The 12988-nt window shown below is 58.2% G+C and overlaps 1 protein-coding gene across 2 annotated transcripts; it reads right to left on the bottom strand.

The window, feature by feature from the left end:
• Nucleotides 1–487: 487 nt before the first annotated feature.
• PPP1R1B (protein phosphatase 1, regulatory (inhibitor) subunit 1B) lies at nt 488–8920 on the bottom strand. 2 transcript variants are annotated; one of them, XM_012661057.1, is made up of 7 exons: nt 8636–8885; nt 6948–7008; nt 6632–6654; nt 6162–6237; nt 2873–3076; nt 1386–1505; nt 488–1295 (listed from the first exon to the last, which is right to left on the bottom strand). In XM_012661057.1, the coding sequence occupies exons 1-7, from the start codon at nt 8714–8716 to the stop codon at nt 1246–1248; spliced, it is 615 nt and encodes a 204-aa protein (XP_012516511.1). In that variant the 5' UTR covers nt 8717–8885; the 3' UTR covers nt 488–1245. The 2 variants fall into 2 exon arrangements, with proteins under 2 accessions (XP_012516511.1, XP_012516518.1); XM_012661064.1 differs by lacking the exons at nt 6162–6237; nt 6632–6654 and having other exon boundaries at nt 490–1295; nt 8636–8920.
• Nucleotides 8921–12988: the final 4068 nt, after the last annotated feature.

The raw sequence follows: 12988 nt of genomic DNA on the forward strand, positions 1-12988 counted from the left end.
CCTCAAGCCCTCCGGCACTGCTAAGAAGCGTAGCCACGGGGGCCAAAGCCAAAGTTCGACTTGAAGAGTGCCTTCCTAGGGGTGAGGGAATGGAAAAGAAGCCCAGGGGCTCCATCGTTGTTGGGCCACAGTGCCTGGCACCGTAGGAGAGAGAGAACTTCCTTAGGGTAGGCCTGTAGGTGTGGAGGACAGGTCCCTTGGAGGAATCCACTATTATTACTCTTGAAGGATTTCTCTGGCCCCTCCCCATGCCTCTCCCCACCCCACCCCACCCCAGCCATTTTCATCAATTCCAAGCGGAAGCTAGAACTTCTGTCGTCCTTCCTAAGAGTGCCTCGGGCCCATTGTCTGCAGGAAAGACTCCTACAGTAGAGTGGACGCTAGGATCAAAGCGCTTACCCTTGGACGACCACCAACCTTCCATATCAGGGCACCCCGTTACCTCCCTTCCCCTCCCCCTTCCCCTGAAAGAGGTATCTCAGCGCAATTATTTACAAAGATTTATTACAGCTTACAGCAAGGAAGGGGTTCAGGCCTGGAGTCAGGGAAGAAGGGGAAGGAGGCAGAGCAGCTGGGGGACATGGAGAACTTGGCTGCCCCCACCGTGTGCCCCCCAAGGACATATACTAGGCGGCATTCCCGGCATCAAAGCAGAACAAAACGCAACAAAGCAGCCTCTGCCAGTCCATCTTCCAGGCACCCACAAAGAGCAGGGGTAATAAGGGGAAGATTTCCAAAATGTTGAGGTTGTGGAGAAGGATGCCTGAGTCCTGGGGCCTGGTACAAGCCAGTGAGGAGAGGGGTGATGACTTGGCATCTCCCATAGGAGAGGAGATGGAGGTGGAACTAAGTTCTCAGTATCTTCTTTCCCCAGATCTTAGGGTCCTGCCCTGTGGGTCTCCTGTGCCCAGGGGAGAGGATCTGGGGAGTAGAATTGTGAAGGGCAAATCCTTGTTCCTGGTTTCCTGGATTTTCCAGTGTGGGCTCTCACATCCCACCTCCCACTGGGTGAATGGGGGGATGACTGGCAGGGGAAGACATCAGGCAGCAAGTGCCCAGGTTCTCTGGGCATCAGCCATAGGTGGGCAAACAAGCAAACACAGACCAGCCTTAGTCTTCTATAAGTCAGAAGCCGCAGCCCTAGCGGGTGAGAGGAAGGATACAGAATAGGGTGGGGACAGAGTGGGTTTCTGGGGAACAGTGATGCCCCCTTGACTTCCTCCTGGGAGATGCAGGGCTGGGTGCCTATGTGCCAGGCTCAGGTGGGGCAGGGCGCTGAGGCTCCTCCCCTGGCTCTGCAAGGCAAGCAGAGAGGGACTCAGGGCCTGGCCCCACCCACTAAGCTCCCAGCCCTGCTGTCCCCATCCCATACTCTCAAGCCTCACCACTTAGTGCTGGGTATTCCACTTGGTCCTCAGAGCTGCCATCTCTCTGGGATTCATCCAGAGGAGGTGGGCGCTCCCAGGGCCCCTCCAGACCCTGGCCACAGGCTATCTTCTGCCCGGCTGAGGACAGGAAAGAAGGGATAAAAACACAGGCTCTGAGTATCCATCTCATTGTCCCGGAGCATGAGCTAAGTCTCTCTGATGGCTGACGCTAAGCTTCTGTGAGGGCATCATGGCATAGTGGAGAGAGCACTGCACTAGGACAGCTCTTCCAGTGACTAGCTGTATGGCTTAGATGAGTCAGTGAGTACCTTTCTGAAGGAGATAGTAAGAGGGAAGTTGTGTAGATTACCTTAAACAAGAGATAATAGTTAATTCTGTGTCCAGCCCAGCACCAGCACCCAGAAGCCTATCAGCAGTGGTGGTGGTTAATATTGCTCCATGATAGGCTTGCCAGTTGGCCCAGTGCCCTGATGCTTTTCCTGAGGGAACAGTCTGCTCTCACCTCCTTTCCACCTGCTCTTGGGGGTCTTGGTGGGAACTGACTCAACTCTTCCAGCTCCCCGATTGCTGGCAGCAAAGCTGGAGCTTTTGCTCCCATGGCCGATGGCCTCATTGCCAGGGATGCAGACAGGAGGCCCAGGCTGTTTTGTTTGGGTGGAAGGGCTGATCACTTCAAGCAGGGGTGGTCAACTATTTGTTATTCCCATAAATAATGGGACCAAAAAGTTTAATGTGTACCAGGAGGGATAGATGTGGCACAGCCTTCCATGAGTAGGCATGGAAGGACAACCATGGGAGAGGGTACAATTTCTGCCTAGAAATTCTCTGGGCCTTGGGACCTTCCGTGGAGTTTTTTGGATCTGGGGCCTCTGGCTCTGAGGCCTTCTGTATAGGTATTAGGCCCCTCCCTGGCCCCTGTCTTCCAGGCAGGTAAGGTTGGAGGTGCAGAGGACCAGATTGGTTCCTGAATCCTGGAGTCTCCATCTGGACACTAGAGGGCACCCTCTCACCCCATCCTAGGAAGGAAAGTGAGGGAGAAACAGTCCCGGGCAGGGCAAATCAGCCAGCCCTCTGCATCATGGCAGAGACCACATCCCAGATTCAGAAACACAGGCAGTGGACACGTTGGACTCTCTCAGTCATCTACCCCTGAGTGTCCTCACACCCCCTCACTACCATGGATGAGAAGTCTTTTTTTGGGTCTAGCCTCAAACCTCATGTGGCTTTGGCCTTAATTCTTAGGGCAGAGAGGAATTATTAGGGAAAACCTGATTGGGAGAGGGACTGAGCCAATGACGAAGGAAGCCCGTGTCTCAGGTAGGGCTAATGTGAGGCATCCCGTGGAGTGAGAGGACGGGGAGCCCCCGGGGTGTCACTGCCGTCTGCATGTGTGAGAAACCGAACCGGGAGGGGTTGTCTCAGGATACTTACCCACACCTAACCCATGGTGGTGGGACGCACACATCACAGTCCCTTCAGCTTACCAAACACCCTGCTGCCCTTCAGGATTTCAGCCTGGCTGTCTTCTTCCTCCTCCTCTTCTTCATCCTCCTCCTCCTCCTCCTCGTCTTCCTCTCTTGGATAACCCAGCTCCCGCAGCTCCCCCAGCTCATCCTCCTCCTCTGAGGCCTGGTTCTCATTCAAGTTGCTGATGGACTGCAGGTGAGACTCAGCAATGCGCTGCACGGCTGGCACAGAGGGGGCCCAGGGAGGCAAGTGTCAGCGATAGGCACCCATGGATCTGCAGAGATCATTCCTTCAGGAGCCCAAGTTCAAAGGCCAAAGGATACAGATCAGTCTGCTGGGGGTCAGACCAGGGCAGAAGCAGCAGGGAGTAGCCTTGATCATGTTTGGCTCTTAAGCTATCCCAAGATGCTGGCCCCCTGGAGGCTGGCACCAGGCAGCTCCCCCACACCACAGGGCGCCAGGCTGGGCAAGACCAGGCGGGCACAGCAGCAGCTTAACATTCCCTGGCTGCGGAGCTCGATTTGCCAAGAACCCAGCACTGGAGACAGTGTCTACCAGCTTCAAGCCCAGCCAGAGGGCACAGGGCCTGTGGCCCGGGACCTGGGGATTTGCCCCTTGCCATTTCTGGGGGAGTGCTCAGCCTGCGTAGGGCTCACTGCTCACCCTGATCCTGCCTCCCGTGCTGTGCACAGTCACTACCCCCGGCACGGCCCAGTCATAGATGCCAATCCGCAAAGTCCTGCCGAGGCTCCGAGGGGTAGGAACGATTCTGAGGCTGAGGACATAACAGTCTGCAGCCAGTGGAGTCTGTGCCTAGGGATGCGGCCTGCTCAGATGCGGCCCCTACAATCTTGACCCACATCCCCAAGCTCCCAGCTCCCTCCGTGGTGACCTAGAAAGCACCCCCAACCCCCGCCAAAAGACCTGCTTGGATAGGGCTAGGAAGGGAACAGTGTGGGCAGCTGCAGAGACATTTCCAAAAGATGGAAAGGAGCAAGGGGTCAGGAGAAAGGGGCCAGCGCTGAGGGTTCTGGGGATGGCAAGGGAGGGGACACCATGAGGACAGGCTGCAGGAGCTGGTGGGATTCTAGAGCATATGGGACACAAGCCATAGACAAGATGCTGACAAGTGGGGGTAGGGTTGCCACAACTCCTTCTTAGTCTGGCAGCAGCCCCTCCCCTCAGAAGTCCCAGAGGGGTAGGTCCAGGCTGGAAACCTCCAGTGCAGTGAGCAGGGCACTGCACTCCTGCCAACTCGGGGACAGGCACAGAGGGTGCATTGTGTGTGCCTGCTGCCCCGCCCTGCCCCCAGCTCCCTGCCCAGTGCCTCCTGCTGGCTCTGGGCAAGCCACCCAGGCAATAAAAGTGCAATAAATCTCCTTGCCCTGGCCTTGGGGATGTGGCAAGTCTTCATCCTGAGCCAAGTGTGAGAGCTCCAGCCTTGCAGCACCCGCCTCCGAGACCTCGTGTGGTCCACCTCCCTCGAGGGCCCTCGACTCTTCCCCTACAAACCCCTACCCTGCTAGACGCCTCCTTTGCTCAGACAGGGACTGAAGTCTACAAAACAGTGCCCTCCTGGTACAGAGGGTCTTTGAGGGTTGGCAAGGAGATAAGGGAGGAGAGGAGTGGCAGCTCCGACACCTTCCCCCTCCCCTTGGGGGAGGAGAGTTCAGTTCCTAAGCACAGTGACAACAATGGGTGTGTGCAGCGCCTGTGCTGGTGCCTGTGAGCTTCCCTCCCCTCGCCTCATCTCCTTCCTCACCTCCTTCGTGCCTGGCGGGGCTCTCCGGGGTCTCTCCCTCACCCCTCCCAGGCTGTCTCCATCACAGGGGCCCTGGATAACCCCCCCCAAGTCTCTCTTTCTAAGTTTGAAGGTCCCCAGCACAGACCCCAGACTGCCCACCCCTCTTCTGACCCCTTCCCACTGCCCTGCCTCTGCTGACCTGGACTCTCCTAAGCTGTAGCCCAAAGTGGCAGCGGGGTGGGGACACACTTTTGGCTGCTGCCAAAGTGGCCGCTGCCGCTGCCTGGGGACCTCCTCCCCAGGCCTGCCTCCCCAGGCTTGCATTCAAGAGCCCAGCTCTTCCCCTCACAGCCACCCAGCCCAGGGCGGGGAGGAGAAGGACTTCTTACATCCTCTCCTGAGATGTCACCTCCTCCCTCATGCCTGCTTTGGGGCCCTTCCACACAACCCTACAGGTGGGGAAGTCTGTCCAGGGGCTGAACCACACTGCCCACTTGCTGTAGCTGTGCCCCTTCATTTCCTGTCCTGGAAGAACAGAAGGAACCTCTGCCCTTCTCTCCTCACCTCCCAGCCTCTCCTCTCTGCTCCCAACCCTGGCAGGCGGGCTGACAGGTGCACCTGTTGACCTTGGCTCGAGCTGGGAACTTATTAAACCCAGCTCCAAGGGAGCTCTCAGCACACTCTTCCGGTTGGTCTCCCAACCTCTGTGGGAGGAAGGGGGCTGGCCAGGCAGGAAGAGCCTCAGGCAGGGGTTGGGGCGGAGGTGTGTACACATCCTAGGGCTCAGTTAAGGAAGAGGCCCTCCACGCTCCAGTCTGCAGTCCTTGCCCTTCAAGTGTATCTCCCAAGCTCCCCAGCTAGAAACCAAGTCTAGCTTAGCCCTAAAGCCCCCTCTGACTCACACCTCCTCCTCTTTGCACCCCTTCTTCCCTCTCCCTCAAATGTCCTTGCCTGCCTGTTAAATTCCCATGAGCCTTCAAATCCAGGCTTCACATCCTCTCCTTGGTGGAGTCTCCATGAGCCTTTGAGGCCAAGGACCCCAGGAGGGCAGGGACCAAATCTTACCCATCTTCTTCTGCCCAGTGCCCACCAGTGAGAGCTGGCACACGCTAGGTGTTCCATAAGGGTGTGCAAGGGGCAATGCCTTGCCTTTTAATGCAGAAAAGAAAAGCAGGGAAGAGTCCAGTGTGCAGATCTGTGCGAATGGGCGGGGAGAGCGGGGTGCAGTCCCAGGAGATGACTAGTGGGTGGGAGGTGGTCTGGCAGAGGGGAGGTGTGGACTGAGTCTCTTTCCCGTGGCTGCTGGTTACTGCAGACCAGCCATCTCTTTTCTTTCACCCCCACGACCTGATGTTAGGGCCCACAGCTGCCCTTTCCAGCCTCTGGGCTCTTTGTGTTTTGCAAGGCCAGATTAAGAAAGAATTGGTCTTTAAATTGGGGTCGTGTTGCACAAAACAATCCCTCCCCACGGACAAAAGCTCAACATTTCACCTCCCTCCTCCAGTGTCAGCCCAGTTCCAGGGATCAAGGTGACAGCCAGATGGATGGGTGGAGGGTAGTACCTTTCAGCGAGGGGGGGGTGTAGGCACAGGGGTTGGATCTCTTCGACTTGAGGTGGTGCCCCTCTCCTGAAGCTCTCTGCCAGGGAAGTGCCAGGTTAAATGGGCTCACCAGCGGCCCCTTCCCTTCACCCTCCCTCCATTCCATCCCACCCATGGCAACCCAAGCAGACTGGTCCAGCCTCTGGTAATGGTCCTGCATCTCGCCTGAGCCCTCCACCCTGTTGCCCTGGGAGGGTCCCCATAAGCCATGGGCAGGACCCTACATGCTGGAGGTTCCACCAGAGTCTGAGCAGAGGAGCACCTGCTGGTGGCATCCTGGAATCAGGCACTCTCAGGGGAGATGCTGATTGATATGCTAATGTGTCCTCCTGGGTGGCACTCTGTGTTGGTTGGTTGGCACTGCAGGCACTCGCCCACCCCACCCCAAATGACCCAGGCATCCCTCCTTCCAGCTGCCCCAGGAAACTTACCTGGTGGGGGGAGGACTCCTCCTCTGAGGGAGACCACCAAACCAAACCGAGAGAGGACATAGAAGAGGGAGAGAGAGAGAAAGAATCCAAGTTACTTTCCCCAAAGTCTCAATCTCTGGGGAAAAGTGTGCCCTTTCCCTCCTGGTGTCGGGAGGTGCCATGCTGATAAATGAACCCAGTAAAGTTGGGCTCCCAGACTGTGTCCACTCCCCAGGCTTCAGCTCTGTCTCCTACTCAAGAGACTTTTGCAGGGCCACCAGGAAGGCATCAGAGTTAGGGTGGAGCCAGGGCCGGGAGGGCAGGGAAGGGGCCTTACCTGGCGAGGAGTGCTCTGAGAGCCGGAACAGCATGGCAGGGGTTGGTCTTCGGCGCCGGATCTGAGGAAATTTGGAGGGGGGGACAGGATAGACACCTGCAGCCCACCCCCACCCCCAGGCAGCAGGGAACAAACAGTGCTTGGAGTCCCCAAGGAACCTTTGAATCAAAGACTGTTAGAGCTGAAAGGAACTCTGTAGCTCATTTTACAGAGGTGAAAACCCAAGGCTCAGAGAGGTTCTGCAATGTGCTCAAGGCCACACAGCACACCAAGTCCAAAAGAGGAAAAAAAACCCAGTCACTGACTCCCGTGCCTGTCCACTCCATGGCTACTCCAGAACAGACATCTCCTTTTCCGTCTTCTCCCGCCAGGGCCCTTCCTCTCTCCAGTTTCTGAAGACATCAGACCTTGGGAGCCAAAGCTGGCTTGGCTATAGCTCCAGCCGCCAGGGATGGGACTTCTGGGAAAGATGCCCAATGGGCCGTGGCACCCACATGGCCCTGCCCACCTAAGGTCAGCTCAAGGGTTCCAAAGAAACAGGATCGAGCTGCAGAGGGAAGCTGAACGGGGGCTCATCCAACCTCCCACTGAGGCTCAGGTGGGGGCCTGAGACCCTGACCAAAGGGACCTGGGGGTGTGTCTGGGCCCTGGGACTGGGCCCCTCTGGCAGTCTCTGTCAGGCTGTAGAACTCATCGCCCAGCACTTGTGAAAAATGAAAAGCTGCCCTCCTTGCTACACGAGCCAAGCTGAATGGCGGTGGCACTGAGCTCTCCCAGCAACTGCCCCCCCCCATCAGCTTGGCAATCAGACCAACTGTAGGTTAATTAGGTCCCCTTTGAGCTCCAGGGAAATGCACAAAGAGAACCAGGTGAGTGAAGCTGAAACTGCCACCTCCCCCTGCCAAGCTCGCTCTGCCCTCCAGACCAAAAGCTGCTCAGGCCCAGGACTCAACCATCCACCGTCTCCCCCCAGAAAACGATTTGGCCCCATTCTCAGTGCTCTGTTGGGAGTCAGCTGCATCTCAGCAACAAGTGACCCCCGCTGGGCCGTGGGGGGCGGAGCCCTCTGTCACAACCTACCCGTCCCCACCTTGTGAGGCCTCCCAGCCCCCAGAAAGGCTCTCCCTAGGACTCAGTCGTCTGTGGGAAGAGGTCTGGCTTCTGTAATGACTGGTCACCTCTCCCTCCTTGGGACCCGACGGCAGAAGGAGGTCAGAACAAGGTTCTGGCGACCCCGGCCTAGGCACACCCGGTGGGACTAGAGAGACATAGGGCAGTGGGGTAGGGGACTTCCAACTCCTGCTGCGTAATAGGGTCGGCGATGTTTCTCCCATCTGACAAGGGCGGAGTGGTCCTGGTGGCAGCCTAGAGAAAGGGGCTAGCCTAGCGGGACTGCAGGGTCTAAGGGACAGTCCCCGCTCCCGGGGCGGCCTGAGACCCTTCTGCTCCCGGACGCTCGCTGCCGGGAATTCTCCGGCCCCGGGGATCAGAAGGGAGGCCCGGGGGAAAAAAGTTGCACGAGTCTCCAGAGAACTTAGCGCGCGGCCCCGCGCCCCCGCCGTGGCCAAGGCAGAGCCGGGGCTGTCCTTCCGCCCCCCCAGGCCGGTCCGCGCGGCAGCGCCCGGCAGCACAGAGCAGCCCGCGGCGTGTGTTGGGGGCGCTGCCCGGGCGGGGCGCGGCCCCCTTACCATCTCCACCTGGCGGGGGTCGAGCTGGCTGGGGGGCGCGGGCACCGAGAACTGGATCTTCTTGCGGTCCTTGGGGTCCATGGCGGCGGGGCGGGCGGCGGCGCTGGGGCTCGGGGTCTCGGCTGCGGTCCCTGCTCTGCTCCCCCGCGCTGCTCGGGGCGCCGCGCTGCCGGCGGGCTGTGTGCGGCGAGGAGGAGGAGGAGGGCTGTTCGCGCACAGATAAAAATACCGCGCTCGGCGAGGGGAGGGCGCGCGCGGGGAGGAGGGGTCGCCTTTTGGGCCGGGCTGGGCGCGCCCCCGGCTCCCTCCGGGCTGGCCGGCCGCGCTCGCTGCGCTCGGGCAGGGCCTCGGTCCCCTGGCGCCTCCGGCCCGGGGGCTCTGTGTCTCTCCCCTCCTTCCCTCGCTCTCTCGGAGCGTCTCCGGGTGTCTCTGCGAGTCCCTTGTCTCTGCCTCTCCCACCCTTCCTCTATCTCCCTCCCTCTGCCTCTCCTCTCCGTGCGTCCCTGTCTCTGCTGGGCTCACCCCTCTGGTCCCAGCCTTGGGGTCCTCAGCCCGTCCCCTCGGCGTGGGACTGGCGCCCGGGTGCTTGGAGGGAGGGCTCAGGAGAAAGTGGCCAATAAGCACCAAGAATCGTGCTCTCCTGGGGCTGGGAGGGTGGGGAGTGCGAGCCAAGGCCGGGCTGGGGGCCCCCTGCGGTCTCCCCAGAACTCGAAGCTGCATTATTGATGGAGTCCAGCGGAGAGGCTAAAGCGGGCGGGAAGGGGGGAGGCAGGACTCCAGCTTTAACCACTTCACGGCCCTGGTACTTGGAGTTTCTCGGAGGCTGTGAGGTCGTGGAGAGAGTGCCAACATGTCACGCTGTGAATGGGGGTGTCCTAGAGATGGAGTGAGTGAGCGAGTTGTGTGTGGGAGGACACGTGTCAGTCATCATGGCAGGGAGTGTGTGCAAGTGCGTGCCAGGGGCCCTGTGGTGCCCATAGCTAGGGGGGCCGGTGTGGTGTGAGTGTGAGTCTGTGTGAGTAAGTGTGTCAGAGTGTCAGGGATGCAGGTGTGAGTGGCAGGGTGTGGGAGGACTGCGTGTGTGCGGGGGACAGTGTGGGTGTGGGGGAGGATGTCAGAGGCTGTCAAGGTGACGGGCAGGCATGTGCCAGCTTGCCGGGGAGTGGGGGCTCCGTTCCCACAGCTCGAGCCACACAGCAGACAGGGTATGGGGTTGTGAATGTGTGAGCACTCCTGGGGGGAGAGGGAGATGTGTCCCTGCCATGATGTTCCCTGGATTCACGTGTCTCCTGCCTTTTCTCCCCAGATCTATTGGTAGGGGGCAGAGCCAGCCCAGAGTTGGGGGGGCTTGGGGGCTGCCTGTACACGTGTCATCACGTGTGTGAGTTTGGTGCATTGGGGAACAGAGCTGGGAAGAGAGGGGCGTGTGCTCCTTTCTGAGGTGTGAGCCTCTGTCTTTCCAGAGGGGTGCGTGTCTCTGGAGCAGGAAAGGGGAGGAGAAGCCCTGTGGCTGGAATGTCCCTATGTGTCTGTCCAGGCCCTGGGTGTCTTTGCAGGAGTGGGGTTTGCTCTGCGGTGTGTGAAGGTCTGAAAGCCTCTCTCTGGTGCCAAGAGGGTACACGTGTGTACATGTGCGTGTGTCTTCCTGGGGCTCTGTTGCTATTGGCGTCTTGTCTCTTGGTCACTCTCAGGCCTGGAACAGCCAGGAGCCCTCCCTACCCCCCAACTTCCCCAGCAGCGTTTCCAGCCCTTGGTGGAGTGAGAGGCCAGAGGAATATCATGGAAACAGGGTCAGGGCCCACTCTGGGGGTGAGGGAGCTGGGCGGCAGGAGGGGCAGAGCTTTGTCAGGGGAGTGGGATATCCTGGCCTGGCTGCTCAGCTCCACATCTGCCAACCCCAGGCCTGGCTCAAGTTCCTGGGGGTTTGCTGACTTACATACTTGTTAGGAAAACAGCCGGAAGCCAGCTTGCTGGCCCAGGGGTGTGGGCATCTCTGGCAGCCCCTGGCTTGGCCCAGAGCCCTCTTCCTGATGGGGCATGGTGGGGAGTGGCAAAGGACAGTCTGGCAGTGCCATGGGAGGGTAAACGAGGGAGTCTGGAAAGTAAGAAGGGGCACAGGAAGGGCATGGCCCAGGCAGTACCTGAACACCCACTGGGCAAAGGTGGGCCAAGGGGCCTGTGGCTTCCAGAGCTGGGGGGCGTGGGGAAGGATGGTTGGGTGGGATGAAGGGGACAGAGGAGAGCTGGATGGGTGATGAGAGGACAGGGACAGGGAGGCCTCACCACCAGTTGCACCTCTGAACCCATCAGAGCCGAGAAGGCCTTGGGGAACATGGCAGCTGAGACTCATTTAACCAGAAGGGCTTATTTATGGAGGATCTGCCAAAAGTACTGGAGCTCTAGGAGACCCGCATCAGGAAAGATTCCCCTGATGCCAGGCAGGGGCAGCTAAGAAGGGAGATGAGAGCAGAGAATCTTCCCTCTCCCCTAGGACTGGAAGATGGGGTCTTTGGGGGTGGAGGGAGGGTCTCTGCCCTCTGCTCCCAGGCTTTGCCTGGCCACCCACACCTCTGGCCACTGAACCCTGGGGCCAAGAGGTGTGGACAGAGGGACAGACACAAGGGACAGACAGGAAGGAGAAGGAAGAACAGATGACAGAGACTGCACAGAGACAGGAGGTGAGAGAGAGATAAGGGGGGAGGTAGGAGAAAGGGAAAAGAGACAACACATGTGAAAGACGGAGAGACAAAGGCAGGCAGAGAGAGGAGAAAGCTCATGACGGAGAGAGGAAGGAGACAGAGATGGAGAGAGAGTAAAAATAGCTCAGCATTAAGATAATTGCAGCTCACAGCTCTGCCCTCCGTTAGGAATTAAATGAGGTTTTATTACTTTGATTTTTCTCTCCTGGATCCTACGCGACTTCTCAAGAACTTGGGGAAAAGTTTTTCAGGTGGGCGGCCAGGTGGTGGGGGCTGCGTGGGCGACAGAGGAGGAAGGGAAGGGGACTTCTGGGAGCTGGTGGGGGGGCAGGGGCAAGGAGTGGGGAGGGGCTGGCGAGGACAGTGGAGCCCAGCAGGGGCTGGAGGAGGCGGCCAGGACCAGGCACATGGGAGGGGGGTGCACTGAGGATCAAGGGGCCAGGATGGCCTCCATTCACTTTGACTTAGGATTAATCATATGCAAATGACATGTAAAAATAATATGCCACTCCTTGGTTATTATTCTTGAGTTAGAAGCACAGGCGGTTGGGTCCAAGGAACAAATTCAAGACCTCGTTTGACTTACCTCTGATTGAACTATGGGTCTTCCTGCTTGGACCAACAAAAAAAGTTTATGATAGGGTGTCTATTAGTGTGTCAGGCCTGAGCACACTGTTTTGAGGTGTGTCCTTCCCACCGTTTATCCTTGCCCCACGCCTCCCACGGCACCTGGCATACCGAGGCACTACATTCACCTCCTCTGGCAGGTAAGTTTGGGAGGGTGGCGCGAGGCCTCTGCCCTCTTTTTGAGAGGTGGGTAGAAGAGACGCTCGGGAATATTCCCTTCCTCTCCCCAGGCAAGATGTGGACACATGGACAGAACATAAACTGGGGAGTTTGACAGTCCGGGGTAGGAATTTCAGGTCTGTAACTTACTGTGTGAACTTGGACAAATTTCTGAGCTTCTCTGTGCCTCAGTTTCCTTATGTTTCAAAGCCCCCCGTCACACGGTGGCTGTGATTATTAAATGGGATTAAATTTAATAAAGCCCCCAGCCCAGGGCAGGGGACCTCAACGAAGGTTCCGGCTTCCCTGGAGCTTTAGGGATGCAGTTCTGAAAAGAGCCAGCAGGTGGCGGAGTTGGCCAGGATTTGGGCCGCTAAGTTGTTGGCACTGTGGGTCCGTAGTTGGGCATCACACCCGTGACCTTGGCACCAGGGAGCTGAGCTGGAGCTGGCTGGGTTGGCATGTGGCAGCTGGAAGGGAGGCCCAAGGAAGTCCCGGGAAGCAGCCTTAGAGGAGCTAGGGAGCGCTGTCTGGGCACACCGGGGCTTCGATCTCTACGGCTGGGGAAATGTGGGGGTGTAGGGGGGAGAGAAATTCCAAGGCCCACCTCCTCTAGGGAAACCCTGGACACCGAGAGGATAGGGCAAAGGTACCGTCAGCCGGCACAATGGTGACACTAGGACAAGTGGGCAATCATTGAGACATTCATTTACAACCTTGTTCATTCATTCATTCGCTCATCCATCTCTTTCCCATTCAATAAATCCACATTTGGGTACTTAGGTACTTTTTAAAAATTCAACTTTATTGAGTTAGAGTTTATATACAATAAAATATTAAATATACATTTCAATGAGTTTTTGAAAAT

The sequence above is a fragment of the Propithecus coquereli genome, unplaced genomic scaffold (assembly GCF_000956105.1).
Source record: "Propithecus coquereli isolate 6110/MARCELLA unplaced genomic scaffold, Pcoq_1.0 Scaffold119, whole genome shotgun sequence".
In the NCBI taxonomy this organism is placed as follows: Eukaryota; Metazoa; Chordata; class Mammalia; order Primates; family Indriidae; genus Propithecus; species Propithecus coquereli.

Coding starts and splice junctions, on each gene's coding strand:
- PPP1R1B (XM_012661057.1), bottom strand. CDS start 8,716: ATGGACCCCAAGGACCGCAAGAAGATCCAGTTCTCGGTGCCCGCGCCC. Junction 7,009..8,635: donor ACCCCCGCCAGGTGGAGATG/GTAAGGGGGCCG, acceptor AAATTTCCTCAG/ATCCGGCGCCGAAGACCAAC. Junction 1,506..2,872: donor GAAGGGCAGCAGGGTGTTTG/GTAAGCTGAAGG, acceptor TCCTGTCCTCAG/CCGGGCAGAAGATAGCCTGT.